At 36.5% G+C, this 22422-nt stretch overlaps 1 protein-coding gene across 7 annotated transcripts in view; it reads right to left on the bottom strand.

Moving 5' to 3' along the window:
• ZEB2 (zinc finger E-box binding homeobox 2) overlaps positions 1-22422 on the bottom strand; it is a 170674-nt gene that overhangs the window by 42531 nt on the left and 105721 nt on the right. For 6 of the 7 annotated variants that reach the window (XM_026673510.2, XM_026673507.2, XM_087950071.1 and 3 more), the window contains exon 3: positions 2825-3082. In XM_026673510.2, coding sequence (XP_026529295.1) covers positions 2825-3082 — 258 coding nt within the window. Of the gene's footprint in view, positions 1-2824; positions 3083-13995; positions 14105-22422 lie in introns of those variants that run through there. The other variant, XM_087950075.1, reaches the window with a different exon arrangement.

Here is a 22422-nt window from a genome sequence, read left to right as displayed (position 1 = left end):
ATTACCAATCATTAGAACTTGAAGCAGGTAATAGCAGAGCAACTTTCTTGGACAATGTAATGAGGATGGCTAAATAGGATTTGTGGTTTACAATTTACTTAATTGAGGTAAAACCAGAATGCTGCTTTTATTGGCCATTAAGGTAGAGAGCCAATGATAGTTTATTGTTTTGTACTGTAGGTTTCACTAAATTTCAGGTGATCAAAAATATTTAAGGCATCCTTATTGCTCAAAATAAATCATGGTCGGCATTAGAGGCAGCTTACTCCAAAACACTGAATGGCGATTTTAACATTATTTCTTCATACACTTGGTCCTGATTTTTAAGATTCTTTTTTTTTTCAAAGTTTTGAACTGTCCATTTGTTATGTCACTATTGATTATTCCTTTTAAAGGTGGAAATCTTGGTAATTGGTCCCTACCCTTGATTTCTAGATATTAAAATTTAAAGCATCAGAACATTCATTCTTATAGCCCTGCATATCTAGTTCATTAACAAATATGAATAGCTAACACCAGCTCATTTAAATACTATGTCTTACATGAGTTCTCGCTACACTCTGTTTCTGTCACACTGCTCCCAAGAATCATTGGCTCTTATTATACATGTAAATGGCTATCATAAAAATAAAAATTTCATTTAAGATTGTTAATGACTTCTGCAGCAGTCAGAACTTCCTTTAATGATCATCCTCTGCCCCTAATTAAACGTATTTATCTTTCAAGCATCTTTGGCTGAGTACTCCCTCATAGTTGAAAATCTAAAAAACCTTAAGTCTTAATGGATATAACGATAAATGTTTATGTGTTGAATTGCAAGGATCCTAGAAAGGTGAACCAAAAACAAAATAGGAAGCTGAAAGGATATAAAAGTAGTTATGCTTGACGATGAAAGAGGAAAAGGAAACACATCAAAGAGCTTTAGGGGATATGGTGTCATTTTTCCAGGACATCTAAATAGCAGCTTCTAGATCGATAACCTTTTATTTTGCAATAAAAAACGTAGCATGTTTTATATTTCTCTAATTTTGGTTTTTCAAATGTTAACAGTCAGATAACAGATAATCAGAGTTGGAAGGGACCTTGTAGGTCATCTAGTCCAACCCCCTGCCCAAGCGGAAGACCTTACACCATTTCTGACAAATGGCAGTCCAATCTCTTCTTGAAAGTCTCAAGTGATTATGCTCCCACAACTTCTGAGGGCAAGCTGTTCCATTGGTTGATTGTTTTCACTGTCAGAAAGTTTCTCCTTATTTCCAGGTTAAATCTTTCCTTGTTCATCCACTATTCCTTGTCTGGCCTACAGGCGCTTTAGAAAATAGCTTGACCCCCTCCTCCCTGTGGCGGCCCCTCAAATATTGGAAGACCGCTATCATGTCTCCCCTGGTCCTTCTCTTTACTAGACTAGCCAAGCCCAGTTCCTGCAACCATTCATTGTATGTTTTAGCCTCCAGCCCCCTAATCATCCTGGTTGCTCTTCTCTGTACTCTTTCTAGAGTCTTAACATCTTTTTTGAAATGTGGTGACCAAAACTGGATGCAGTACTCTAGGTGTGGTCTTACTAAGGCTTTATAGAGTGGTATTGTCAAACATGTTTTAGTCGGCCCCAATGAAGTCAGTAGAGGGAGTTTGGTACCAATCCTTGCAGGAAACCTCTGTTTGTGAATTTTCACTGGAAAGTAGTGAAGGTGTATCTGAGTGAAGGTGTATCTTTCACTTGGAAGTAGAAGCGTATGTGAGACTAAAAAATAAGAGTATTATTGACTAAAACTGCCAGGAACAATATTAGTTAGCTGCCTATGGTAATCTTATTGCAGTAGTGTGGAGCGACAATATGTGGCCCACAGATTTTGAGGAATTCTAACTCTCATCAACCTTATTACTGGCCATGCTACAGTGGCCAAACATGTTGTTGAAGTACTATAAAAAGAGTTCTAAATATCAGATGTTACTGCTCCAATACACACCAAAGTATTTTTGCAGACGCCTGTGAAAGTTCCTTCTACTATTGTCGAAAGGTACTCCTGTTGTGCACTAAACTAGCTGGCATTAGCGGTATGGACATGACTGTGCAAATGTTTCAGTCCCTCCCTCCAACTGGTGCCAGTATCCTAAATGTCAAAACTGATAAATTTCTCAAGGAAATGATAACATCTTGCAACATTTTTTAATCTCATGACCATTTCGCACATGGTGCATCTCTGCTGAGAAGCCCATTTTAGGTGAGGGTTTTTCATTTCAAATGTGGACTATCAAAGTTTCACTTTATGTTATTTCCTGTATTTTTATTCTTCTTCCCTGAAGTCTGTTCTCATTTCCCAGGAGAGTTGTCCCAAATCTTTATCACATACTTAACTTCTAAATAATAAAATTACTACCTGAGCAGGTAGATGTGTGAAATCTTATTTGCACTTAAGAAAAGGAAATGATTAGATGGTTGAATGACAATACAAGGTGTCAGACAGACACTGAAAGTACATTAGACGGATAAATAGCTTTTCAGTCCTAAACAGTGGTACAACTCTGCATAGCACAAAAATAGATGTTTCTGATAATACTTACAGCCTCTACATATTTGATCACCAATATATATTTAAAACCCTGACACGCTATGAACACAAATGTAGATGTTAGTCAAAATTGTTTCCAAATAGAAATTTAATCCATAGCATCACCTCGTAATCTGTCATCAGCACTTGTATCTCTTTGTTGCCATATATACAACTGCAGCCATGGAAGGAAATGTGCTGTGTTTATCAGCTTTGTACAGTGCTAACTATTTTAACCACAGCTTGAAGAGGCAGGTACTAGGGGTCTGGCTTACCCGAACCATCTACAGAGGCTTGCAAGATCTCGTGATTGTGCCAGGCGTGATCTACTCCACTTTCCCTCATTTCATCTTCCTCCTCCTCTCTTGGCAACAGTGCTTGGCTCACATGAGGGGAAGACTCATGGTTAGGCACACTTGCAGGGCTGGGTTCCTGATCCAATGTACCAATGATCCCATCGTCTTCAGCAATATGGAGCTTGTCTTCCTCATCTGTTTCCGAACCCGTTTCCAATACATTCTCATAGTTCAATACTGTGGAAAGAGCAGAAATAGCATGAGATACCTTCACATTTCTACCTAGATTTGAAAAAGAAATCATTAAATTACATAAGGCTTCCTGCAAGGTACAATTTCTAATAATAACATGGTTTGCTTTTTTAACTTTTTAAAAAAGTAATATAGTAAACAACAAGGAATATATTTTTTTTAAATGGACTTCTCCAGACACAGGGAGAAGCCACAAATTTTGTGACTTCAAAAGTGCAATTTAAATTTAAAAACCATTTTGACACACAGTCAGGTAACATGCACATTTACATGTTTGATTATTGTCACATCAAGAACAACATGTATAAATACTCACATGTACACACAAGTAAACATATTAGCAACCATACAGTAATCTATTTACATGCTATTTATATTATACACCTGCATGTGTGTAATTTTACATACATGCACATACATGTGACGTGTACATTTTTTCAGTTGCACTCAGTATATGCTCTGTCCTTCATATCTGCTGCAACTGCAATCAACACATGGACTACTAGATTATTTTTTTCCAAATGTAAAATTAAGAAAAGCTAACTCTTCTATTCTGCTGATATCATTATCATTATTGCTATTGTTGTTGTTATTTTCAGTGCAAATTCCAAGTGGCACAACCAAAACAACAAGATTTTTTTAAAATAACAGTGACTTACAAACAGCAAGCTGTTTTTGCAGCCTTCAGACCCAGAAATGCTCAGTAGCTTTTCTTAAAATAGACAGCCTGTAAATAAGGTCTGTGAACTCAATTGAAGGTGGCTGTTTCTGAATTAGTCAGCCCTCACAAGACTCTCGGCCTACATGCTAGTACATAAATTGTCCACTTTACCACCAGACAAGAAAGATTAGAGTAATAAACACGGGGCATTAGCTCGGCTAGAGAAACACACCAGCACACGAGTCAGTTCACACATTCTCTCTCTCTTCTCTCTCTCTCTCTCTCTCTCTCTCACACACACACACGCACGCACACACACACACACACACACACACACCCCAAGTTAGAAGTATGACATCATGGGAACAAGAGGGAGACATTATATCCAGAGACAGAAAAAGAAGAGTGAGGGAAGTCTCTAGGAAAGAGCCCAAACAATTTTCAGGTTCGTTTTCATTTCTCTGTACCTAATAATCCCGCTAAGTTATCAACTGAGCTATCTCAAGTGGCTCTTGCCAGCTATTGGATTATACAAAAGTGGAAGAAAATAAATGAAAAGGATTGTGTGCTGAGTTTACAATGCTTTTAGGAGAATTCTTGAAACATGCCTAGTTACAATTTCAGTCCGTCATATATGTTTGCTTTGATAAGTTCCCAGGGAGTAAAGTAAAAATAAAATAAAGGGAAGAAAAAGAAATATATATATATATATATATTAGTCATATGAGTCTGGGGACAAAAAGATTACACCGTGCATATCTGTTCATAATATGATCTTTGTATAATCCACGGGTCTGCACTTGCCTTCCGAACAACTGCACAACAGGTGCAAATTAAAATGAAAACGGCAGCGGAGCTGGGCAAACAGAATCTGCTGACCTGGTTTGAATACCAATTGACGGGAGAAACAAAACCTTTTCAAGAGGTGTGACCACAAGGCTTTAGGCGAGTTCAGGCTGGGTAATGCCCTCTGAAGAACAAAAAGGAGAGAGAAAAGAAATATTCTAACATCTCTACTCTAGCTGTGTGGTCCAGATATACCTTCGTACAATCAATAATGTGCTCCCGTTTTGTTTTATTCCCCAGCTCCCCCCCCCCATTACAAGTTTTAACTATTTCTTAGCAACAAGGAGAAGATTTCTTTACCATTTTCCCCCCTTTCTAAATGCCGGGTTGGGTGGGTGGGGGGAGAAGCCTTCAACAAAAGATCCTCACGCCTGGGAAGCTTTCAACCAATCTCCTAAAATGTGATCTCTGGGCACAGGAGGAATAAAGGAAGGTCCAGGAGGAGTGAATAAAATTATCTAAGGCTGGACAGACATTAAAAGACCTTTATCCAAAGGAGGAATATAGACACATATTGTCACTCACACTTACACCCATGCTTATTAAGGTCTATTTTGGAATGGACCATGCTATCCCAAATGACCTTAGTGTTCCGATGGCCATGCAACTGAAATATTTTCTTCATAGAGGGCAGAAAAAAAAAAATGAAAAAGGAGAGGAAGGAAGATAACTGATTTATGACCAGCGCTGGAAGAGTCTTAAGTATTAGAACAATCTAAACATGCTATGAAGTCATGTCTCACTGTATGGGATCAGGGGCTAATCATCCATCACCACCGGAGGCTAACAATACTTTCCCCAACCTTTTTAGGGTCCTTTCCCACAAATAATAGCGAATACTTTTGGACTGAAAATCAACTGCTGTCAGCTTCACCCGTGGAAGGCCTCTGTCGTTTTTATCATTAGTATGAACTTGAAGGCGGTAATCAGTATAACCCCTCTTTCCACTCAGCCAGTTCATTGCTTTTATTTTATGAATTAGACAGAAAAACATATTGAAAAGTATAACCTGAATATAAATAAGCAATGGCGGATATGGATGGCCTTCTATACATTAGTCTGGACTCAATTCAACAGTACCTGCTACTTGCAGTCTTTTAATGGAACGTATATGTGAATCGGATACACTCTGCACTGAAATGAATAGAAACTATGTAGAGGCTATATCAATAGCTGCCTTGCTTACTGAATTTCATCTTTAAATGCACATTCATTCATGCTCATTTTTGAATGGCCATTCCCTTGATTATACCTGTCTGTTATGGCTGTAGGAATCAGCCCTCCTTCCTCTGACACTGTTAAACTAAAATGATTAATTGGAAGGGAATAGTTTTTATATGAAGAAAGCAAAACCACTTCATGAAATGTTTAATTCTTTCTTTCCTCCCTCCCTCCCTGCCTTCTTTCCTCCCTCTCTCTCTGGAAACATAGTCCCTCATTCCTCCTTTCCACATAACAAAATGCCTGTCAGGTTTCCAAGTGATGAAACCCATTCAAAAAGCTAAATAAAATGGCTACATATATGTCAATTTCAGGTTTGACAATGTCAATATTGTCTTTTTGCCTAATTTAAAGAAGGACATCCCACCAGTTCATCCCCTCCCACCAATGGCGAATGACTTTTCAATGGGCAGAATCTTTCTGTTTCCATACTTGACATATTTACTAATTGTTGCTGTTAGAATTTATGAAGCTGAGAACTGAAAACCTGCTTATACAAGAACTCATTTACCTTTGGCAATCCTACATCCTAGTTTGATCCATTAGGTCAAAGTAGCTTCAGTCTCTGGAAAACTTTACACATCCAGAGGGGCAGCCCAGTTGGCAAAATAAATATGCTATTATTTCAAAACCACAAAGAAGTGAGATCCCCAAGAATGCTACTCCACAATTCAGTAAACAGGAGGGTAAGACATACTGTTTTCTGGCTCAAAATAGACACTAATTTTACATCTGTCTCTGAGGCACAGCAAAAAACCAACTAAAGAGCAGTAATAAATGTCCAAAACCAGCATCGGTATCCAAAATTCTCACAGTAATCTTCTGAGGAATTAATTACAATTCTGTGTAACAGTCATACTGGCAAAATGTGCCTGTAATTACACCCAGGTACTGTACTGTATTGCAGGGAAATTTGCCACACGGCACTGTGCTCACAACGATAAGTCAGTGAGATCAAGCTATGTGCAAATGAAGATTATTTGATTTATTGCCATTGTGTCCCATTTTGTGCTGAATCATATTAAAGTTTCATTTTCTTTAAAATTATATATGTAATATGGGGTTACCAGTGCATATAAAGCTGATGCTTAAATGTGATTCCAAAGCAGAGGGAGTAGTAAGAGATACAGGAATATGAATTCTTCTTTTTTTAAAAAAAAAACACCTCAGCATCCCACCCTTTATTTAAAAGTGGCAATGCTTTATCTGTAATGTGTATTTTTAGCTTGCAAGGCTCTCGAAGAGGAAACTCCCTATTGCAAGCAAATGTTAATATCAACACAAGTTTAATTTTAGAGTAAATTTAAGCATAAAACTAGGTCTTATGCTACTGGGAAGAAAAATATTTCTTTTTTCCCCCTTTAGTTTATACTGCACTTATCAATAGTAGCTGACCAGCAGAAAAGACTTATCAGAACACTGAAATACTCAGAATAATGAAACTGGTCTGTAGTTTTCTTACAATATTTTCACCCTAAAGTTACCCTGTTTGATATTTCTTCGCTAATTCTTCTTCTTGTTCATGTGGATCCCCTACATGAGGTTTTAATTTCCCATTAAGCATGTGCTGCAGGCTTAATTGTGTGACAAAACTTTTATGTTTAGGCCATGAAACAAGTTTTCATTGATGTCAAGGGTTGAAATTAAAATAGGAAATGACCAACATGAATGACCAACACTGAGTAACAGAAAAGGGATTGGGCAGTGGTGCTGAGGAAAGTAACAATTTAAATTAAAGATTATTTAATTCATAGCACTGAGAACATCTATTTGTAGTTGGACTTAATAGGCCTGATTCCTCCAAATTTGTACTCTGATGCATGCTGCCCAGAGGTGGTATTCAGCATGTTCTGACCAGTTCTGGAGAACCGGTAGCGGAAATTTTGAGTAGTTTGGAGAACCGGCAAATACCACCTCTGACTGGAGATTTTACAGTATCCTTCCCCTGCCACGTCCTCCAAGCCACGCCCACAGAACTGGTAGTAAAAAAAATTGAATCCCACCACTGGTGCTGCCTAATCAACATATTCAAATGACCTCACAAAATCAGGGGCCCTATGAATTAGAATAATACAAACATTGAATCTGTCATGTCAGTAGGTTCCTGCGTCCATCCTGAACAACTAAGCTTATCTTTTGCAAAGGGTTTTTAAAAACATATTTAGCTGTATTTTAGTTACTGTACTAAGATAAATAGATAGAAAGATAGATGATAAATAGATAGATAGATAGATAGATAGATAGATAGATAGATAGATAGATAGATAGATAGATAGATAGAGGTTCCTGTCTCTATCTCTATTTCAGATTATTTCTTATGTTAAATTAAATTCAAAGAAATATCTGAATAGTATATCATACTTCCAAGCCAAAACCACTTCACAGAATCAGAGTGACAATGGAGAATAATAATTTGACATAGTTAAAGGAACCATGATAAAAATATGAATAACATAAAATACATTTCCTGGCTATAAAAGCTTTATTTCATTTGAATTGATTAATTTCAGACCCTTGAATTCACTTATTTGACTAGACTTGCAAAATAGGAATGGGAATGGGTAGTTAATAGGAACTCTAGTGCCTGAAATTATGCTCCATGAGACTAGAAATGCTAAATTCATTATGTTATATTGAAATGTCATGTCTCCTATAAAAAGGATGTTTGGCAGCTTTGCTTCTTTATCAGATGCCTTGAATGCAATGTCACAAGAATGGACAGAGTGTGACTACTTGGAAAACGTGCTGACGAAGGACAATGTTTACTCTGAAGATGAGGAGAGCTTCCTCTTCTAACTAACAGCTTAGGAAAATAGACAAGTTTTAAAAACCTAACTACAATGCAAAGTAACAGGAGTCAATTATTCAGGAAGGTAAAAAGACAAATCAGAATCAGAATTAAATTTATATGTAGCAATTTTATCATACATTACTAGAGGCAACTCAGATAAGATCACAATTGAGGGGGGGAAGGCCCCCATGAAGATACATGACCACTTTTGATCTGTCTTAAAGCAGAGTTTCATAATGCAGTATATTCAAAAATGCATCACCACATCCATAATGCTGGATGTGGGCATAATAAAACCTAAAATATTCCTTCCTAAACATTCTCTATATATGGTCAGAGTGTGGAAACCTTGCTCAAATTATTTAAATAAACCTAAATTTCAAGATAGAAAACTGCATACAATTTTCTTCTGCACATACAGTATGTGTAACAGAGTGAATTATTGTTAAGAATATTGCCTTGATTAAAGTGGCATTAAACAAGAGAAAAATAGAAGGGGGGGAATAATTATTTAAAAGTATTTCCAAACTAATACATCCCATATTCTTGATGATCAAGTTTCATGTTTATTTTTTATGTAATATAAATCATTCAGATTATTTTGGGGATAATCTCTTTAAATATGAGATAAATCCTAGTTTGTTACTTGGAATTAACAGTGCAATTTTGACTACCTGGCATTTTTCAGGACTGAAATCATCATAGGACACATGCTCTACTGTTATCAAACATAAAAAAGTTTAGTGTGGAAATCCTGTAGTTATGTATTCTCTCCCTCCCTCTCCCTCCCTCTCACGCATACACACCAATAGCTGCTGCATCCTTTCATAAGGTAATAGCTTAAAATTCTCTATAGGCATTATATACAGTAACAGATGGTTACAGCTTTCCATGAGATTCTTTTCCTATATTCTATAAAAACGGAAGCCTTTCCAGTTACTTGTTTGTTTGTTTTCTATATAGAACTATTCTCTACCCTTAGCCCTTCAATACAAACATTTTCTATTGTTTTCCTCAGTAAACTGACATATATCAATTAATAGCCATAGCAATTTAGCGATTAGGCAGAAAAACATCTGATATATGTATTGACTGAAGTAAATTTTCTCAAGCCTGCATGAAATCTTAAGACTCAGGAGAATTTGGGAGAACAAGTATCTAGCCATGTAAATCCTGGCTGCAAAAATAAATACCGTAATTCTGATTCATAAAATTCATTTGCTGTTTACAATATTCTTGCATAATATTTTGTATTTGTAAGATAAGCATAACACATGCAAACTACTTTACAATGAACACATTCTTGTTTCTTTCCTCACATTTAAAGATATGTGTACTGAACTACAGAGAAATTTGAAAGAAACGGATGAATAGAATCAATATTAGTAAACTTCACTTGTATTATATGAACACAGCAGTTAGTTGCAGAACTAAATCTTTTATTTATTTCTCTGACAAATAATTTTTTTGAATAGAGAAGATTTCTATCTAATGGCTGCAATTCTAATTCCAACCTACAAGGAAAAAGTTTATTGCAGACCAGGCTCCAAATATTCCATCCCACTTAAGCCCTGTTTGCTTCTTTTGATGACTATTACAAATTTTGGGCAGGCCCTCTACATGGGGCAGGTTGCTTCAGGAGACAGTCCTACCAAGCACATTAAAATGGCTGCCAGTTGTTCAAACATTGCTATCCTAAAAATGTAGATCTGTGTGAGGGAAGCCATATAGCACTTTTTCTTTGTTTCAGTAATCTGAGTTATATTTCTTGGCCTGCTTTTGAGAATTAACTTGAAGACGCTGGAAGTGTACATTTCTTTCTGTTTGCATTTCAGAGTTCTTGCAGGTATTCCCAAGATACCCAAAGTAAATTAGGGGAAAGTGTGGCTAAGTGGGGATGATTAAATCTGTTCTCTTTTCTAAGCTCTGAAGCCTTTCAATGGAATTTCTAGGTGTGAATAACCATAATTTTCCACAACCTGAGGGAATGAGCAAAGAACAGTATTAAAGAAAACATGTGGCCTTGTTATATTGCTTAGGGGTCAAAGACAAATTGATATATCACACATGGCAAAGTGATGTCAATTCCCATGTAATTATATGGATTGGAGCAGGCTCTGGAAGATGTACTCTTGATGCACCCAGCCAGGTGGATCTAACAGAAACCTCCTTGCTCTACCCTACAAAGAGAATTATTGTCCATTTCAAAATTAAACAGCCCCAGTGCTTCCTTGAGTTAAGGCCCAACATAGCTGCAGGTGAACATGGCTGTTTCTCATCAGTTAGACACTCAGCCTTTTTTCCTGACAAGGTGTGGATTTATGGGACAAGAGCAAAATAATTCCCTGCTTAGCTGCTGACTCTGTTTTGGTTCAGTGCTTCGTAGACTGCTTTGCTTTTCTAAAGAGCAGTAAGAAATCACACAAAGAAATCTTCCAGTGAATTGTGAGAGAAGAAACCCAGGTTTCCCCCCCTCCTATTTTTCCCCCTAAAAAGACATTGCTAGATAAATTGTTCACATGACAATATGCACATTTGAATAAGAGATCACCAAAGACAATTCAACAAAGAATACAATGTTATAATTGCATCTCTTCAGTGTTGCTCAACCTTTGCAGTTTTAAAATGGGTGGACTTCAACTCCCAGAATTCCTTGGGCAGCATTCTCGGAGTTGACGTCCACCCATCTTAAAGCTGCCAAGGTTGAGAAACACTATCTTACTTGTATAATGACAGAAATACTCATAAGGAGCAAGAGTGGTTTCTATCAACACACCCACTTGCTCACCTACCCATTCATCCATCTACCCACTGGTGCAGCTGTATGGAAATAAGGAATGGGATTTAATCGTAGTCTTCTAGCAGAGATGAGCAAACTGAGGCTACACAATTGCACAAAGTCCTAGAACTTATTGTTTGTTGTTTCTGGACCTCTGCAAGCACAACTGCTAAAAATGCCTGTTTTGCCATTTTGAAGTAGGAAGAATAGCTTAACCCCAATATAGTTTTGAATCATTTATCTTGTTTGTAAAAAAAACAAAACACCAACCCTCATCTTCTTCTAAGTACAGGAAACAATAGAAAATTCTGAATCAACTCCTAGTCTCCAAAAGGTTTTAAACTTTTACTAACTCTAAACAAATATCACACTAATTTAACAGAATAACATGAATTTGAAATACAGAAATCATGAGATAGAGAGATCAACTTGATCTACCAAAGAGCATATGGACTATTAGGTGAATCCATATTTCAACATATACCGTACATCAGGTTCTGAAGAATATATTAGATTCTTTGGAGTGCTTAAGGCCTATCATAGGGCGTCTTTGTTGTGCAAAGGTTTGCTAGTCCTGCTAATATGCTAATCTTACATCATTTATTGAAGTAATCAAAATAAAAAAGATTTTGAGCAACTTGAGTCTCTGACATCTACTTGTGACTGAGAAATATTTCTGCTGCGGTTAATAAACTCATCTTATTTATTTGGACAGTCTTTAATAAGCACGTTGCTTCTATATTTAATTTAAAAGGTGAGACCTTTTAAATGTATATCTAGTATATAATCTAGTAAAATTTCTTAATTCTTACATAATGGGAGCAGCAAGAACTCAGTTGGGCAACCAATAAATTTAAACAAACAATAATAATCGTTGTCTGTTGATAATTTTAGATACCACATTTACTCTGTAGTGTTACCAGTGTTAGCGGTGTCAGCAGGAGAAGACTAACATTTTTATAAGAAAGCAATGATATTGGAGACTATAAATATATTAATCACAAAACACAAACTGTTTAACTTTGAGTGATGTATTAAACAGGGTGTTTATTTCAACATAGGAAAACTCAAACTCAAATTCCCTAGATGAAAGTCTTTTCAGTAAGTCATTGTATCTTTGTCAATGCTTTCTGTAAGGATAAAGTACTGTATTGTGTGTCAATAAAATAACACAAAAATAAGCCTTCAAGACAGACTGAGATAGAAAATATAATCAGTTGTTTAATACACTACAATCCTGGTCTTATAAAGTAAACGTTTTTTCCTTCAGGAAAAAAAGCACCAATTATCAACCGTTCAAAAGGCATATGAAGAATTGGCCTACATTTCTTTGATGACATCATACAAGAAATGGTCCATTGCTGGCATAGCTTATTTTCTTTGGATTACAACTGCAATAATATTACCTTATTTAACCTGTTTTTTATCTTTAAAGGAATGCAGTAGAGTCAACATTCATATTTAAAGGATAAGAAAAGACTAAATTATTATACATACTTCTACTAATCTTGCAACTTCTGACTTGATAACCTTTACTTCAGAGTTCAGCATCATGATTTTACACACACACACACACACAAAGTCTTACTGACTTCACTAGAACTTATATACACATATGCATGCATGGGATTGCATTGTAAATCAATACATGATAGTGATGATAACTAGAAGGCTGGATGGGTATGAGGAGGTAGAAATGATTCCTTCATAAAATCAGAGTGCCATAAAAGTATCCTGTAAAATGATGTCTTTAATCTCACTTTGATGTCCATATGTTATATTTTGTATATCTAATTTCTAGCAACACTATACAGTATAAATTGTATGATATGTGCAACATGCCTATCCGGTATGCTAGAGGAAGAACATTAATTAGAAAGATCCTTTTGTTATTAGCACACATGGCCATTCAAAAAATATATATTTCAAATCCACTTGAAAAGATAAAACATTAAAAGCATACATGGAAAAAAAAGTGTATTTATTATCATGCCTAAAGGATATTCAGGAAGAATGTGAAAATTACTGTAATTTGTTTAGAAACTATGTAATTTGTTTAAGATCTGGAAGTATGAAATAATAAACTATTGAACATCAGAACTATTTTGGTGTGATTACATGGCAAGGGGGTAGACTGTCTCAAGCTTTTATGTTGTATAGTAAGATAAGACCTTGGAAACAAAACCTTGAATAAACCGAGGATGGGGGGGGGAGGAAAATGTGTCCTTGTTTAAACAGACAGTGTGTCTGTCACCCTCCTTAGAAGGGTGACTTAACTTTAAGTGTGTGCAGCAAGGTACAGATTTTAAAAACCTGTTGTTTTCTAAAGACTATGCTGTGGAGAGAGAAAAAGGAGCTTGTCTTTTTATAACATTCATACATGTCCAAAAGCTATAACAATGTTCCAATATTTATTTAGCAGTTTCATAGCTGCTGGCACTTCATCTTCTTCCACCCTAAAGATTAATAGCTTGATTTCTGAGTCATTTTTCATAAATGTATTTAACTCCCCATTCAGTTTCTAGATAAGTTTAGATTCAGGTTAGCAGCAGGGGGTGGTTATTATTAATTATTATTATTAATTGTTATGATTTCCCTACCTTCTTGAGAAGTAGTCATCTCATTCATCTTAAAAGAACATGGCTTGACAATGAAACAGTCATGCCTCCATGGCAGAAGAAGCTGAAGCTCCATTTTTTCCCCCGAACTCTTTGCCTGACAGTGACTTCCTTTGCTTCTTAAAGCCTCTTGATGTTGTCCGTCTGAATTAAATGTGAAATTCAGGTAATATGTTGCTTCCTTTCCCATCAGCTCAAATAATGGGAAAGATCAGCTTCCCTTGAAAAACAACAGTGGATCACCTGAACTTCTTCAAAGGGGCGGGCAAAGCGAAAGCATTAAGGTGGAAATGAGGGCTTATGTGTCCGCAGGAGGTGTTTGCTTGTGTGAAAAGTTTTTGGGGATGCCCTTTTGTGGGTGTTGATTGTGGGTGTGGGGTTCAGCAGCAGTTTGGTTTCAACTCCATCACTTTTGTCAGGCATGGCTCCCAGTCCATATTGTCATTTCAGACTTTCTAAGATGTGCAAGCTTTCATTCTTGCCTGGCTTCAGCCTCCTTTGCACTTACTCAGAGCCACGCGAATGGCTGTTTATTGTTTTTTTTTTTTAAATCCCCTGCTTCAAAATTCTTGGCTTAAAAGTCAACCTCTCGCAGAAAATGGATTTGAAAACAAACAAAAAGAATTTTAAAAAACCAATATGGGCTCCTTTGCTCCCTAGTCCAGCCCCAATCCTAACCCACTAAACCGCTGTCTACTTGTTTTCAAAAATAGCATCCTTCCACCTCACAATTGACAAAACCAGACAACGATGAAAAGGACAGTGACATGGCAGACACAAAAGCTCAACACATTACGGCCACTCTAAACAGAATACAAAAGCTAGGCAGTCACTGATGTGTAAACCAAACAATGTGAAGGGAAAATATTGAATAATTTCTGTCATGAGGCACTGACTAAAGCCTGGGTTTAATTGAATTAAACTCCCATTTATTTGCTCAGGCCTGAACTAAAGGCTGGGAAAAAGGAGGGAGGGGGAGGAAAAAAAACCTTAAGATTTGCTCAACTGTTCGAGGTACCACCTTTCCTCACCCCTGTATAAATCCACCATCTGTGCCCACATGCACACATGTTCCATTTCGTAACAAATGCATGGAGACCCCACCAAGCACGGAAGCCAAAAAAAGCACAAGGCACACAAAAGCTCCCCAGGCCACCCCAGGTCTAAAGGAGGGGGAAAGGCGGGGAGGGCCGGAAAAATACCCTCCTTTGCTCATTGCCCAGGTGAGATAGCCTGGTGTGTCCTCTCAGCCTCGACACGCGTCAAGTAAAAGAAAGGTTAAAATTAGAAAATTCAATTTATTTGATAATTTCCCAGAATAATTAGAGTTAATATGGGTTAATTAATATGCAAATCTCTCAGCAGATGTTCTGCAGCAGGGCCTGTGTGAGAAAACAGCCTTTGCTTTCTCCTACGTGATTTTGGCTGTCAGTTATTGGGTATAATTACTGTAACTAACCGAATACACACAAAACCTTTGGAATATAAAATTGTTACAGTTCTAGTTCTGCACAAGCTGCTACTTTTCTGCAATAAAAGCGAACAATTTCTTTCAGAAAATAGGAGCCTTTTTGTTCCTTTCTTGATTTAAAAAGAAGAAATGAATCAAGTAAATGGCTTATCTTTTTTCTATGCATAATTAGGTCAGTATTATATGAACATTCCAATGAGGCAGTGGCACAAACGTACATATAAAATGATAGCTCAAACCACCTGCAAAATCACATAAAATTGTTTTATTCAGAATCTTTCTCTTCACCATAAGAACTTTGAAAGGCTACGTGTCTCTCCTGCCAACTCTGCCAATGTTTAAAAATAAAATCAAAGGAAACCTGCAACTTTATTTCCAATATTCACACATTTTAAAGTTGTCAAAGGTACCAACATTTTTCATATGTATAAAATGCATCTTTCTCCATAAAAATTAGCTGCAATGAAGCATTTTCAACTTTTGAAATGCTTTCATTTTGAATAATAAAAAAAGGGTTGTTGCAGGTCATTTCTCAGCAAAATGAATTTATGAATGCTATTATCCAAAATGGGTTTTATCCACTTTGGGAAGAGGCTTTGTGTGTATACGTGTTTGCACACACGTGTGCGCGCACACACACACACCTTCATTTTCCATAGATTCATGGGTTTGGGTTTTTTGTTGTTGTATGCAAGATACAGTATATTAAGTCTGAAGATAGTTAAGGCTTTTGGATCTATTAATGGACTTATTCAGATAAGTAAACATTACAATGACAAAAGGTTGCTGGCCGAATTACTCAACCCTTTATAATATTTGGCTGGTAATTTTAGTACATCCTGCCCAACACCTTTCTTAACATTACCCCAATGTTGTTCAGAATTTATTTCTCTACGGCCTATCATTCTTCTTTGTGCTCATCAAAACTTTTGGGATATAGTAAATGCTTCTGGCTCTTTTTATTTTAATTTCATGGGGATTTGGTTTGGAAAGCTGTATTCATTTAATAGTTGTAAATGTGTGTGTGTGTGTGTGTGTGTGTGTGTGTGTGTGTGTGTGTGGTAAAGTCCCAATACATCCCATAGTGGCCAACAGTTTACAAACTTTCCCTTTATTCATCACATCCACAATGTTTGAGGGAGCACTTTCCAGTTGCAAGTCTATTTGATCTGGATGTTATACATGCTTGTAACAACCCCAACCACACTGATAGGTCTTTGTCTGAACTCTAAATTATCTTATCAGACAGGCCTGTTCAAAAGTTCCCTGTCTTTCACTTAAAGACAGAGAGTTAGGGAAACCATTTCTAAACCTTTTCTTCCAATTTTAGACCATCAAAATTTACAAACCACCAGACCCTATTAATATTTAGCTATTAACATTTTGCAAGACAGGGAAATTGATTCTCTTCCAATAAACCTTTGAGACAGAAGGTGTCCTTTAACTGTAGAACATTTTTGAAGTCTATGTGTGGAATGAATGAATATGTTGCATAGAATTTGAGTTTTGGTGCTTTTTAAAGATATTGTTATTGGCCAGAATCTAAGCTTCCTAAATTTGTGTGTGAAAATGTAATAACTAAATAAATACCTCCCAAAACGCATATAACTATTCTCTCTCTCTCTCCCTTTCCCTCCCCGACCTCTCTCTCACATACACACACCTTTGAGTTATTGTTGATTCCTAGTTTCTACCTGAATTAATTCCTACAGATTTGACAAGTTTTTCAGAAATGGTTTGCTATTGCCTCCACCATATTACTGAGAAAGTGTTGCACCAGAATCACCCAGCTGGATTTGTGCCCAAGGTGTGACCAGAACTCAAAATCTCCCAGTTTGTAGCCTGATGCTTTACCCGTTATACCACATTGGCTCTCTAACAATGATACCCTTGGGCTTTTTCAGCACAAGTAATCACTGTAGATTCAAGCTTTTAGACTCAATGCATCACTTTATTGACATTGCTCAACACGTAATATCTAAAATTATAATCAGTTCTAAGAGGTTCTGTTTGCCAGGACTTATGCATATTCCAAGCATTTGTTTCAGTTCCTGGCTTTATGTACGTACTGCTGAAATTAAGGCCAATATTCATTTTTTAAGAGATTAAGGAAAAACACTGGAAACTTTAAAATGTCATAACATCCAACACAAGAATCAAAAAGTTCTGTTCCTGATGCTGAATTGATGCCAATCTGAAATTAACAAATAGCCTTATGTTTTTAAAAGTGCTATTCCTTTTCTGAGACGTAGTTATCATTTATGATCCAAGGCCTCCCTTAGTGTTTCTTCTGACAGAAGTTGAACACTTCTCCCTCCATTTCTGCAGGCTTTGGTTTAGTCATCAAGATTATCTGTTTGCTGACAACCTATGATCTATGGCCTAGACCTTAAGCAACAACAACAACAAAAAGTGGACTTCGAAGGCAACTACAAATGTTATCCTTTCCCTGGTTGAAACTATCTTATGAAGGATTGATAACACATTATCTTTTAGAACAGAATAATGCTGCACAACATGATACTAAAACATGTTTTAAGGAAATCCTTTGGCTCAGTAAAAGTTATTCAGAAGTTTATACAATCTCTGAATACTTATCACAAATCTCTGAGCACAAAGTACAGAACCTACATTGCAATTAAGATACAGTGGAATGCAAAGGGCTTTGTAGGAGATAAGAGTATTCATGTTTCTTCATATATTTTTTTAAAGGGAAGACATGTACTCATCCTTGATGAGAACTACAGCTGTACAAAATACCTTTCCCAAGAATGAGTCAATTAAAAATGAAAGTTCTGTTCATGTCTTATGGATAACATTTGTCCATATCAATTGCAGATGTTAGGATTGCAACTTTTCTACCTGGATCAAATTTCCTCTACTTATCTAGCATAGCAATGAGAAAATGTTAGTCCTACAGATCATGGGGATGAGCAAGTTCCAGCTTTTCTCACTACTGTGTTATAGTGAGAATTATAGTTCAGCAATATCTGAATAGTCGCAGCTTCCCCAAGCTACAACAGCAACAAAAGTACTAACTAAATCTTAAGGCAAAATGCAGTTTGACCCACACCAGAGGTGGTATTCAGCAGGTTCTGACCAATTCTGGAGAACCGGTAGCGGAAATTTTGAGTAGTTCGGAGAACCGGCAAATACTACCTCTGACTGGCCCCACCTCCATCTATTCTCTACCTCCTGAGTCCCAGCTGATTGGCTGGGTCTTCTTTTGTTGCCCTGCACAGGAGAACGTAGATGGAAAGCAGGTTAGTGGGGTGGGGAGGGAATGGGATTTTGCAGTAACCTTCCCCCAGGAGTGGGGAGGGAATGGAGATTTTGCAGTATATCTTCCCCTGCCACGCCCACCAAGCCATGCCCACCAGGCCACACCACACCCACCAGGCCATGCCCATAGAACCGGTAGTAAAAAAATTTGAATCCCATAACTGACCTACACATAGCACTATTGTAAAGCAAGAACAGAGAACAGAGAACCAACAATACTGGTTGCAGGTAACTAATTATATATTGCATGGTATTTTCATTAGAACAAAACATTAGAGATGGTGCATGAAGATGGCACCCTTTCTACTCAAGCCAAAAAACTGAGTTCATAAGTACTGTTATGTCTGCATTATTCATACCATATTTCTATAATCTTCTTTATTGGAGAGTCATATGATTTACGATTTAGTAAATTGTTGATATGATTAAACATTGTCTCTTCTCTCAAATTGCAACATGTTGGATTGCTACCTGTTTCATTTTAACATTGCTTCTGCAACCAAGATTTAACAGGAGTTTTAGTATGACAAAAATGATAAAATTCAGCCTCTTCTTCCCACAAACTCCTTCTGTGGTATGTAGTGATAAGTTTACACCTCCAGGGAAATTTCGTGTATCTCCACATTGAATGCTTGTGTTACTTTTTTTTTTTTTTTTTAGGAAATAAATGTATTTTTATCATTTATTTAGTTCATGCAGTAAACTTGTGATAAAATTGTAAGGAAGTCAACTAATGTAGAACTCTCAAAGGTGTGTGTAAGAAAGACAAGAATCTTGTTGATAATCAGAACAACAAATGTTTCCTCATTTTGTGCTGAAATAAATCACTGGATTGTGATCTAAAAATTCTTGAAACCTGCTTTTTTCAAATGCTTACAAATTTTAGATAAAGAATCAGCAAAGTTTTTAACTGCAAGGCCATATGTCTTTTTTTTTTAAAAGTAATCCATAAAAAATAAATTACTTTCACTAAGTATATGCAAATTCCAATGTAAGCAATCAGAGTAAAATTAATTTTCCCAGAACTGATTAAAAGCATTAATAAATCTATATGCAGTATTGCTTCAATCTGATATTGTAAATTTATTATACTTCCTGTAAGATTAATTATAAAGCTACAATAACATATTACGATGCCAGAGCTTATTACTGTACATTCTGTTAATAACAGCTAAGCATAACCGGAGTTGTAATTATGGATTGTAACAAAGCAATTTGATAGCAATTGTTTTCTTCAACTGTTAATGTTAGATGAGAAATAAAACGTACATGTGCTTGTGTCCATTATATTTTTTCCCATTTCATACAATGCCTAATTAAAATTGAGGAAACCTTCCAGCAGTTGTTCTCACCTAAACTACCTTCACTGTTGTTACAAACCCAAATTGTTATCTTGCCTCAGGTTAGGGAAGGTTAAAACAACACTTTTAAGTTACTTGAGGTTGTTTTGCATTTTTGTCCTAACTTGAAGGCAAGCTTCCTCCTCCTATGAACATACACCAAAGAGCAAACTTCATCACTGGAGATGTTTTTGGAGATACATCTACAACTTTGAAGATATAATTATTACTGCCCTATACCATTTCAAAGATACTCCAATTTCTCACATTATTCTTCAACTAGGCAACAATTGACACCGTTTATCAGGACTAATGTCAAAGAATCAAAGGTAAACTGAGCCAAGACTTCACTCTGGGAAAGACAGGGAGGGAATTGGGGGATGATTGTACAGAGAATATCCATACAGTACTATTTTTGAACCCTATTTGGAACTATTAATTGTCATCAGCAGTGTGGGGTTTGATAACAACTGTATCTTATCACCATACCATGTTCTCTAATTGCTTGCTACTCCTGGACTGAACATTAAGTATGTATGGGTGGGTGGGTAGAAATCCTGGCCAGGAACACAAAGCAGAAGCACTATTAGCACCCTCTACATAAACTTTAAAGGTGAAGCTATGTTCCAAGGAACTATTTAAAAAAATAAATTATTCCATCTAAGCAGGCATATATGCATACACCCTCCCAGCCACACATTTCAGATTAACTCTGGATACAATTAAAAAAAGAAAGAAAGAAGTGTGGAGGCAGAATTCTGAATGGCATCTGTGCTTAGTGCTTCAGAAGACTGCTTACCGTCATAAAACTCCGTGTGTTACCAGCTGGGGGTCTAGGATTTAAAGATGTCGGGGGACCTGGTCTCTCAGAAGGAATAAAGATCAGAAGGAAAGCTGTCCAGGTGATGCTGAAGCCCCTGAACAGGCCTATCTGCACTCTCATTCAAATGATAATGAGTGTGTAAATCACATCTGTTCCCCCTCTGTGCTTGTGTCCTTGTCACCTGAATAGCATCCCCACCAGGTATCAAATGAGTTACAGGAAATAGGTTTTTTAAAAAAAATCTAACTTCACTCTGAAATGAGAAAATAAGCACCCTGACCAGGAGGCCCAGAAACCAAATGGGATTGTAGTTCCTAAGTTTTCATCAAAATAAAGATCACTTAATTGTGATCAGCAGCATGGAGCAAGCAATTCTGAGACTGAAATCTAAGTTTAATTTGAGATGTTCAACATTATTTCCAAGGATGAAGCGTATTGTATTCCTAAATGCTCGTGTGTTTCTCATTCATTATTTTTCTTCACTTATAACAACTTTGCAACTGCCAGAATAATGTCTTGTCTATTTTTAGATACCAAAATATTCTGCAATTAAAATATTTGTAAATGTTTCATTTCTTTAAAAGAGTCTTTAGTTGTACTTCAAATGAAAATGACTTTTTAGATCTAAGGATATATTTCACCTCTGGGTTCATCTTCTCTTCACTTCTATTATTATTATTTCTTCCTTTTTTTGATCAGAGGCATGAAAGAGTAAGTAAGTGCGAATGCTTAGGTACCTGGGGTATGGAAAGGTGGTAATTAGCACAGCAGGATAATTGATGTGTAGATTGCAGTATGAACAAATGCTTTGACTTGTTTGTTCTTCTCACTCTTCCACACTCATTCTCTTCTCTCCCTCTCTCCTTCTCTTTTTTTAACCCAGCCTTGCTAATGAACCCCCTACCTGCTTGGTTAAGTTGGTAAGGATATAAATCAACTCTCTCTGGTCTTCTAACCAGAATAAAACTATACAGTTATTTATTTCTGTCTCTCTGTGTCTCTCTTTTTCTCTAACTTTCACTTACACAGACGTTCTACATGCTAAAACAGAAATAAAAACAAGGCTAGCTATCAGGTTATTAAAAAAAAAAAAAAACATCAATACCCTGTATGTGTCAGCAATTGCTTTTATGCACTCACTCCTCAATTAAACATTTGAACTAGAAAATATTTTCTATGTTCGAACGACAGAGTTAGAGTAAGGGACAAAAGCTTGTCTCTCAAGAACATAGAATTTATTCATCCTATTTAGAATGGATAGTAATAATTGTAACAATATACACTTATTAGAAACCAAAAAAAAAACAAAAACATTTTTGAAAGCTTAGCGAGTTTTACTTACATGCAACGCCTACTTATGTCAAAAATGGGAGATTCTCACAACTGTTCTTGAATCAACTTCCAGTTGCCAGTACTATGAAAGGCCATGTGCTCACTAAAACACATGATTGGCACACGTTGCAATGAAAACCCTGGATCAGAATAGCACAGAA

This window comes from Notechis scutatus, chromosome 1 (assembly GCF_049901735.1).
Source record: "Notechis scutatus isolate UNSWTSFEM ecotype Mainland chromosome 1, rNotScu1.2, whole genome shotgun sequence".
Lineage (NCBI taxonomy): Eukaryota > Metazoa > Chordata > Lepidosauria > Squamata > Elapidae > Notechis > Notechis scutatus.
Note: the sequence above shows the minus strand (reverse complement) of the source record. Positions and strands in the feature narration are given on the sequence as shown.